Raw genomic sequence first — 9,684 nt, 5'->3', positions numbered from 1 at the left:
TTCCAACTCAAAATTAAATGCCATTACAAGAATATAGAAAGTCAACGTAACTTGGAACATTTTCTGATGTAGACTAAAAATGAAGAAAATCCATCTCCTAGATTATTTTTAACTGAGAACATCTTGTGCAAATTGTGGGAAGAATGATGTTGTAAACATCAGCATCTATAAATCAGACTATTAGCGCATAGCAGTTAACCTAACTAGTCACAGATTAGCATAAATGGCATTAGTTTTCTTTCTATGCAAAATAATATTAAAAAGTGCCCTAAAACTAGTCTTTACACAAAGATGAAGCACATACAAATCTGTAATACTTTTATTAGCAGTTTCTGAAATCAGTACCTTGTATACTGTATATGGCGGCTAACAGAGTCCCAGCACAATTATTTCTCATTCTTTATTACAGTGGAGTATTGGCACAAAAGAATATATTAATAATTCTCACAAATGAAAATCTCACAGTGATTGTGACTTCAAATGAAAACAAAATGAGGCATAAATAAATAATAATAAAAAAAAGGTTTCAATAGAGACAGCTAAAGTACCACAGAGGAAAAAAAAAAAGTTTATGATTTTCAGTCTTATCTCCATTAAAATTTTGAAATCCGGCTGAGCCTTTCTGTAAACCCCACAATGGAAAACTGAAACAATGAGAAAAATTAAATGAAATGAAAAATGGTAGTCAGAAATTGCATTAGAAAATGAAATGTTCGTGTGAATCTCACGTTTGCTGTAGAAAGCAAAAAAAAAAAAATAAATTTTTTAAAGAAAATAAGGCAAGCAAGCTCAAATGATACAGTCAGTAGTACTATTTACAAAATACATTTGATTCCAGCAAATTAAGGAGTTTGCCCTCTGGTGTTCAAAGCGCTACACAACTAAGAGCCACAAGGTCCAGAGTGCTGTCCTGTAGGAATTGAGTTTGGGACCCCTGATGACCTCTAGCGCTATCCTGGCCTTTAGTATTTAGTACATTTTCTAAATAAGATGAAATAATAATAATAATAAAAAGCCTTAAAAATATGTAGAGTCAGTGGCCCCTTGTCAATGCACTGGACAGACACCCTACATCCTATAAAGGATGCCATGGAGATGCATTCCCTACAGGATGTTGGTCTAGCCAGAGCAGGAGGACATTAGGTGCCTGTAACAGGCCTAAAAACACAATACCTTAAAATGTACCATCAATTCTAAGACCATAGCCATAAAATGCATTGACCTAAATAGTGTGCATGTGTGTGTATAGTGAAGAGGATGAAAAAGCCCCATATGCATATGCTGCGTGGAAAGAGTATCATTTGATTATGACATGAACGGTTTTCCACATAAAATAAGATAAATTTATATTATAGTTGCTCACAAGCAGCCTTTTGTACTGATGCACCAAAGTAAACGACAGGGAAACCCACCATGGACTGGCCTTCACTTCACGAAGACACAAAGCCAAGATGTGGACACACTAGCTGTCCACGACTGGACGAGTTGACAGAGGAAGAATTGAAGGTCAGCCAATGAGTGATTTTCTCCACTTCTCCCTCACACACTTACATTAATGCAGAGACAAGTGGATGGCTGCATTAAAAGAGTGTTGCTGATATAATGTGAGAAGAATCCTGCTACACTCCACTAGCACGTGAGAATTGAGTGTTTCCTGATGGTATGTGTGTGTGTGTGTGTGTGTGTGTGGGTGTGTGTGCGTGTGTGCGTCTTGAAGTGGAAGGTTGAGCTTCAGGGCGTCTCGGCGGTATTATTACTGGTTGCAGTGGTCGTCTTCTTCTTTGGCTGCTTCTTCACGGTCTTGGCTGCCTGGTGGAGAAAGGGCCGTCGAACGGTTAAATCAACAGCTACTACGGCATCAGGGCGGTGCTGCTGAATTATGTCAGGGGCAGTAGAACCCGTTACGTCACAACCAAGGCTTCAAACTCAATGACAATCAAATACCAGAACTCTGAAGCCCCAAAAACAGGTGTTGCAGCAGGAACTAACACTATATATGTCAAAATAGTTGCTGCAGTTGGTTCAAAGATTCTCCAGAACCTGTTAATAAGTCTTACATACCTGGATAAAGCTACCAGTGTAAATACGAACAAGTAAAGTGACAACTAATGAAAAACAGGCGTGATGAACTTTATGTCATCGATATATTATCTAGATCATTGTTATGATATAAATGTGCAGCATGAACCAAATGAGACTCTACTTGCAAAGGTGCAAGATGTAACAAACGTTAAAAAATATATAATAATAATAATAGTACCTCTGTCTTGGCAGCAGCAGGCTTCTTGGCCACTTTGACGCTTGCCGTACGTTTGGGGGCTTTGTCCCCAGTGTCCTCGTCTGACTGTTCAGTCCTCATGTCCGACGGGTCACCCTCAGACCTGGAAGCATGGACTTCATCTGCAACTGGTGCAGGTGAAGAGCGAGCTGGGAAACCACAAGAGCATTTTTTTTTTTTTTTTTTTTCTCAAACCCTCTCAACTTTTCTGGTGTCTGGCAGGATGCTCTCTGGAAAGAGGTTCTTGGCTTTGGCCAGTTTTAATCCCATTAGCCTTCCTCATCACCCATTTCTGTGCGGTTGCTCTTTTCAAACCAGAGGGGGGGAAAAAAAAAAAAAAAAAACACAAATTTGTAGTCAGGATGTTCTGAGGAGCCTCTGTTCCACAGGATTGGCCAGAGCCCAGACCCTCCCTCCCTCCATCCATCCACCCTCATTCAGATCAGCTGACAGCGGCCTGCTGCTCAGGCCAGAAACCTTCAGAACCATGATGCAGCCCTCACCAACACCACCAACACGAACAGTCAAACGCGAGGGCTGGGAGTTCTGCACGTTTAGTGTTGCACCTTTGCCGCAAAACTACCGATCACGTAATTAATTTGTCCAGAGAGTCCTGAAATCTGCAAACCATCAAGATTGTCTCAAGATGTCCTGGGTAACGTGACTTTTTCGGAGACCTTAAATTAGGTCTCAATTTGAAAATCTGGCACTCCCAAAATAGCTGCTGCCATGGCAACTGCAGATTTTTTACACAGCTGCCTGTTTAAACACAGCCTACAAAGTGGGTCTGATGTCTGTTAAAAAGAATCTGGAATATCAGAAAATCCAAAACTTTTTCTAATGGAAAAAAAAAAAAAAAAAAAAAAAAAAAAAAAAACACCTCACATTAGTTTCATTTAGCCCAGTTTACATAAGGTTGGCTTTAAGTCATGTTGTGCTGATCATAAATTTATAAAAATTAATCAATTTAATTAACCATATAAAATGTTCCAAAGAGAAAATGTCAGTCCTATTATTATTTTCAATTGGCAATGCTGCATGAACAGGACTTTGTTCATTTCTAAATTAGTGTATACAGTGCAGATGCTGATGAGAATAAAACAGACTTTTAGACTTTCAGGTGCAACTGCATTAAAAGCCTGTGATCGTACTCTGCCGTGTAACGGGTTTGGCCCGTGGTGTCCCGTTGGCCCCGGTCACATCATCCACGGGGTCCCGCAGCGTGGCCATGGGCGTGCGCAGGCGAGCTTCACCGGCGCGAAGGTGGAGATCCTCCTCGTCCTGGATGAGCGTGAGGTCCTGCATGCTGAAGCTGCGCAGCTTCTCCGACAGCACACCCTGTCCCTGGGTCAAACCAATGCGGTTTCAGGGACCAAGCACAGTTTTAAATCACTACAAGTTGCACTACTGGAAATTCAGAAACATCAGCAAGCACTGAGCTTTACGGTTGTTGCTTTTTAGAAACTAGTGGAGATGAAAATGACTTTTTCCTTCATTAGTTATGTCAGAGTTCTTAAGGCTTCCTGCAATTTGATATTATCTTCTAAATACGGATGGGCTGGGATGTGCCCAGTTCTGGATTCAGCGTTTATGGATAGTGAGTGACAGTGATATTCTCTAAAGGGACAGACAGAATCCCACCTTGGCGGCTGCCGTAACGGCTGCGCTGGCCGCAATGTTCAGTCCTCGCTTCCCAAAGCGCATCATGGTCTCATAACTGCGGTCCCGGGCCTGGCTGATGTACTCGTCGATTTCCTGCAATTTCCATTTTTGCACAGTGGAGTTAAGACACGGTTAATGCTAAACAGACCAATGGTGCATATAGATTTGAGATGTTAGTAGTTACACACCAATTAAAACTGAAAACTTCTGACCATCGTAAGTTGGTGATCAGACATAGGTTCCATTCTATACTTTGTTGTAAAAAAAAAAAAAAACTGCAGCACTGACCTTCTCCTTGTTGGAGAGGGTGGGGTGCACAAATTTGCGGTAGAGAACACTGGAGCCCTTGGTGTATGGAGACAGCAGCCATATGACAAAGGCAATCTTCAGCTCAAAGTAAAATGGAAACCTGAAAAAGCCCATCCCGTTGCAACCTTAGACACTGGCCAAATATGGCTGTCTTTTTGTAAATAGTACATCTCACTTTTTACAATATGAAAAATGCATTGCAGTGAGGGTATAAAATAGATGGGATGTGATAAAATACTAAACCTGAAAAATACTGTGGAACTCACCATGAAAGGACCAGGTCCGTTAATGTTTCTGCTGTTGTGAAGAGCGCAAATACAATCCAGTACATCATCCATTTCACCTAAGTACACACACACACACACACACACACACACACACACACACACACACACACACACACACACACACACACACACACACAGAGCGAGCATCAGCACTGGAGCATACATTGGCACGTGTGCCCACGTATGCTCCCACACATGGCCGGGCACGTTGTGAGCTCACACTCCAGCTCTGTACAGCACATCACTGTACACATGACTGACCTCTGGGGAGAGAGCATGGACCGACACAAAACACCACAAGAGCTACGAGCCACAGCAACCGAACCGACAAACTGCCAGCAATACAGGCAGAAAACATTCAAAAACTTCATTATTAACATGGGCAAAGAAATTCATAAAAAAATACAAATAATCAATTGTCAAACATATGTATCCATAGCAACACTAAACAAAAAATATTAAGTGTGTTTATTTGGTCATGAAGGTTTGACAAATGAACACGCAACAACTGCTCACTGACAGAGCACGGTTTCCATAGCAACCCACCACCATGAGCTACAGTACCCTCTTCTACAGACAGAGACCCCAAACTTAAAAATACCAAGATGCACACTTCCTGAAAGAGAGGACCGACACTACAGTTTTGCAATAAAAAAAAAGTTGCTTATCAATAATTATGGAATGCAATTATAGGTCAGGAGCGTTCAAAACAAGGGGGTGCATTAAATAATTTGATAAACACATTTATTTCATGCGCTTACATCTTCCAATATTTAATCCCACAAGGTCAAGTTCCTCCACCCATCGTTGAGATCCAGTAACTACCTGGGAGAACTGAAAACAACACACACACACACACACAGGTATAAAGATGCACCACTAGACGGTGCCTGAAGGGTGACTGATTAAATGCAGAACACAATTTTGTTGTGTGCTGTGCTATGCAGTTTACCGCAATGAAAACAATCACTTTCACGATCTATATAAACTGCTCAAAAGAATAAAAAACATAAAGACATTATAAATCTGAATTATATATATTCTCTCATTAAATACTTTGTTCTTTACATAATTGAACATGGTGACAGCTAAATCACACACACTTTTTCGATGGAAATCAAATTTATCTACAGGCTGATCCAACTTTGATGGAATGTCCTTAAAACCAGTGAAAATTTGGTTCAGTAGGGTGTGTGGCCTCCACGTGCCTTTATGACCTCCCTACAATGCCTGCACATGTTCCTGATGAGGTGGCAGATGGCCTCCTGAGGGACCTCCTCCCAGACCTGGACTAAAGTTTCCGCTGACTCCTGGACAGTATGTGGTTTACATGTGCTCAGTGTGAACCTGCTTTCATCTGTGAAGAGCACATGGTGTCAGTGGCGAATTTGCCAATCTTGGTGTTCTCTGGCAAATGCCAAACATGCTGCATGGTGTTGGGCTGTGAGCACAACCCCCACTTGTGGATGTCAAGCCCTCACACCACCCTCATGGAGTCTTTTTCCTGACCCTCCTTACACAAAGGCAGGTAGGGGGTTCTTCTGCCCTCTTACAGCCTCATCCACATCTTCTGATGTACTGGCCTGTCTCCTGATAGCGCCTCCATGCTCTGGACACTACACTGACAGACATGAAAAACCTTCTTGCCACAGCTCGCATTGATGTGCCATCCTGGATGAGCTGCACTACCTGAGCCACTTGTGCGGGTTCTAGACTCAGTCTCATGCTACCACCAGAGTGAAAGCACCTCCAACATTCAAAAGTGACCAAAACATCAGCCAGAAAGCTTAAGAACTGAGAAGTGGTCTGTGGTCACCACCTGCAGAACCCCGCCCTTATTGCCTATAATTTCCACCTGTTGTCTATTCCATTTGCACAACAGCTAGTGAAACTGATCGTCAATCAGTGTTGCTCCATAAGTGGACAGTTGTGTCAGTTACATTGTGTTGTTTAAGTGTTCCCTTTACTTTTTTGAGCAGTGTATATATGCACAGGGCACCGACTTGTATGTCTGCTACTTCGCGGTGAGCCAGTCCCAACAGGGCCTATAAGAACGTGCTGGCCACACCCCGACAATCACTGGTGATTTTGTGTCAATACCAAGATATGACAGAATGCAAGCCAAGTAAATCTGTTTGGGACACTGATCATTCAAAACATGCAATATAAGCACAACTGAGATTGTTACTTCAAGCCGAGCCATTGTTTCTGCTCCTGAGCATCCAGCACTTCAGACCCACCGTGTGAATTCTCAGGTAACTTCTTCCAAACTTCCAGACCATAATTAGCTTACTGAGCTGTGCCATGTAAGAACCAAAAGACTCTTAGCTACATAAAGCACTTACAAGCTGTGATACTTGCCAAATGAGGTGTTGCTAAATCCTGAACATGTCAGGTGCTCAAGCTTTTGAGCACCTGAATTGAATTGTAGCTTTAAAAATGATCTAATATACCTTAAAGGACCCTGATCATGACACTTTTACTTTGTGAGATAATTTAACATTAATACAAGTCTGTCTGTGGTCTTGCAGTGGCTAGAAATTGTGAGTGTAAAGAGTGCTTTGGTCATTCTGATTCACCGTTCAGAGAGCAGCGGCTCAGAAGGTCGGTTCTGGAATTTGTCCCCTTATGACATCATAAGGGGAAAGGTTACCTCCCGTTTGTCATGCTTTTTCCACCCAGAGAATTCCCACCCCTCCTCTAAAAAAAATTCTCTCCTCCAACCGTCATGGCTTTTTTGTTCGGTCATAGAGACCATGGGTTCATTTTATTTTTACTTGAAAAAAAACATTGACACGACTTCCTGTCTGTGGCAAACATTGTGGTCAGTGAATGGTGTCGACGTCATTTCCACAAAAGCCCGCTCAACTTCTATAGGCCGCTCTCCTCCTAGTCCCGCCTCTCTCCTCCTCATTAGCATTTAAAGGCAACGGGCACCGGTCATGGCTGCCCACTGCTCACTAAGGGTGATGGTTAAAAGCAGAGGTCTCATTTCGTTGTGTCACCGTGTGCTGTGCTACTGTGTATCACAATGACAACCGCTTCACCTGCACTGTGGGACTGGATAAAAGTGGCTGTAATTCAGCACCAAGGCCTTCAGATACAGTACAAGGGAACCAATAAGACGGATATAAAAGCAAAAATTTCATGTCAGGGGACCTTAAACGCATTAAATATATCTGCCGTGTTTCAATTTAGGTTTCCTGACCATCAGTTTCTCTTGCCTATTTCTGCTTGCTTGCCTATGCCAGTAAAAGAGACTTTAAGGAAGGGTGGGGCTGCGTACAGAGCTGTAGTAGCGCGGTACTCACATATTCTTTAACGTTCTTCGTTTTCACCGCCTTGTAGGAGGAGTAGGCTGGATACAGGGTGCCAAACGCCAGGCTGCAGAAACAGAGGAAGGTCAGTCCGTTCCTTATGTTCTGCCGGCACGATATCGAGGTTACTGGACACACAAGGACATCTGCCCAAGGGATCTTAGCATAAGAGACCTGAAAGAAAGGAGGTAGTAGCCTAGCGGGTAACACACTCGTCTACGAGCCACAAACCCCTCACTGTGCAAGACACTTAACCCCGAGTGTCTCCAGTGAGACTGTCCCCGTCACTACAGATTGTAAGTCTCTCTGGATAAGGGCGTCTGACTAAAAGCCATAAATGCACAAGAAATAAACAAGAGTAGTGGCATCCTTCCGGGACGGTGGGACAGACGTGGCGGATGTGGACCATGTGTCTGAGCGCGTGCTCGTGCACGCGGCCCGCTCCGGTGCAGACATCAGCCTGTCTGACTAAGGGTTTCACTCGCTCCCATGATGCACCTGGGTCTGCCATAAGAGAATAGGTTGAGCATCACGCATTGTTTGGCTGGCTATACGTAAATATACACACTAATATATATTTATTTTTGCGTACCAGAGCAAAACGGGCCACACAACAGAAGAATGAATGAATGAAAGCATTACGCTGCATAGCTGGACATAACCAGAGATGGTCCTCGTTATTTATGGCCATTACAAATATAAAAAGGCCGCTTCAGAGAAAAACGTATAAACCTAATTAAATGTAATGAGAGGCAAGCCAAGGCCCGTTGCTGCTTTAAATATTATGTATGTATATATGGGTTAACGCACCGTTGTTGTTCCACACCTAGTGATTTAAAAGATATACGATTAGCCGATTGCATTAAAAGGCGTTAAAACCGGTCATTATTATTTTTAAATAAATGTAGTACAGACGGATTTGTAAACAGGATCTAAATAAACCAAGAGGTTTAAACCTATAAAGATACATGTATGTATAATAGGTCGTCTATTCGTCCCACCACGGACTCACACTTTCACAAATAAAAAGAAAAAAATCGCTAAATAACAAAAATAAAATGAAAATCGGGGACAGACGGCAACGTGATGCGGCGCGCCGCCGCACCGCCGTACTCACACCACGATCCGGGAAATCATCCACGAAACCATCTTGTCGCGGTTTTTCGCCGTAACCTCCGCCTTATGCTCGGGCACGACTAGCTGCCCCCCATTCCCCCAGCACAGCTCCGGTGTTCGGGGACGCGGTCCGGACCGAGCGGCGTAGGTTTTCTGTTACGATGATGATGACGATGACGGCGGCGGCGTCCAGCTGCTGCCTCAGCGGCTCCCGGGACCTTTAATTCCCTTAAAGGGGCAGGATACAGGTGCGCAGACACGCCGGCCGATAAAATCCGAGACAAAATTCAAATTAACTTTCTAAACCGATGTCTGCGTATCCATTACATCTTCACGCTAAATCAACACGCAGTAAAAAAAAAAAAAAAAAAAAAAAAAAAAAAAAAACACGTGTTCTCGTCTCTCGCGAGAAGTCACTCCACCCCTGACCTGACCTGCATCTATTACCCAAAAACTGGAACCGTGTGCTCGATTCGCGATAGAAATGTACGCAACCTCATTATGTATGATGCTTACGTGTGTCGTGCATGTACACGTTTTATTTCAGCTACTTCAGCGGAGGTTTAACACTAAATATTGATGGGAAATTTTGTAGGAAAAGGGGGAAAAAAAGTTTCGTTTTTTGTCTTTTTAAGTTTTACACAATCATCATAGTTCATATACTAAATCTAAATTTCCAGGACTGGTTCAGAGAGAGATAGGACACACCTTAAGT

The 9,684-nt window shown here is 42.9% G+C and overlaps 1 protein-coding gene across 3 annotated transcripts; it reads right to left on the bottom strand.

Moving 5' to 3' along the window:
* Positions 1-303: 303 nt before the first annotated feature.
* Positions 304-9,309, bottom strand: LOC114768015 (receptor expression-enhancing protein 2-like). 3 transcript variants are annotated; one of them, XM_028960044.1, is made up of 8 exons: positions 8,971-9,309; positions 7,848-7,920; positions 4,516-4,592; positions 4,229-4,349; positions 3,920-4,033; positions 3,430-3,622; positions 2,261-2,427; positions 304-1,809 (listed from the first exon to the last, which is right to left on the bottom strand). In XM_028960044.1, the coding sequence occupies exons 1-8, from the start codon at positions 9,000-9,002 to the stop codon at positions 1,732-1,734; spliced, it is 855 nt and encodes a 284-aa protein (XP_028815877.1). In that variant the 5' UTR covers positions 9,003-9,309; the 3' UTR covers positions 304-1,731. The 3 variants fall into 3 exon arrangements, with proteins under 3 accessions (XP_028815877.1, XP_028815878.1, XP_028815879.1); XM_028960045.1 differs by having other exon boundaries at positions 3,430-3,616; XM_028960046.1 differs by lacking the exon at positions 8,971-9,309 and adding an exon at positions 5,298-5,370 and having other exon boundaries at positions 7,848-7,916.
* Positions 9,310-9,684: the final 375 nt, after the last annotated feature.

This window comes from Denticeps clupeoides, chromosome 18 (genome assembly GCF_900700375.1).
Source record: "Denticeps clupeoides chromosome 18, fDenClu1.1, whole genome shotgun sequence".
NCBI classification, from domain to species: Eukaryota; Metazoa; Chordata; class Actinopteri; order Clupeiformes; family Denticipitidae; genus Denticeps; species Denticeps clupeoides.
This window is presented reverse-complemented; position numbering and strand designations above follow the sequence as displayed.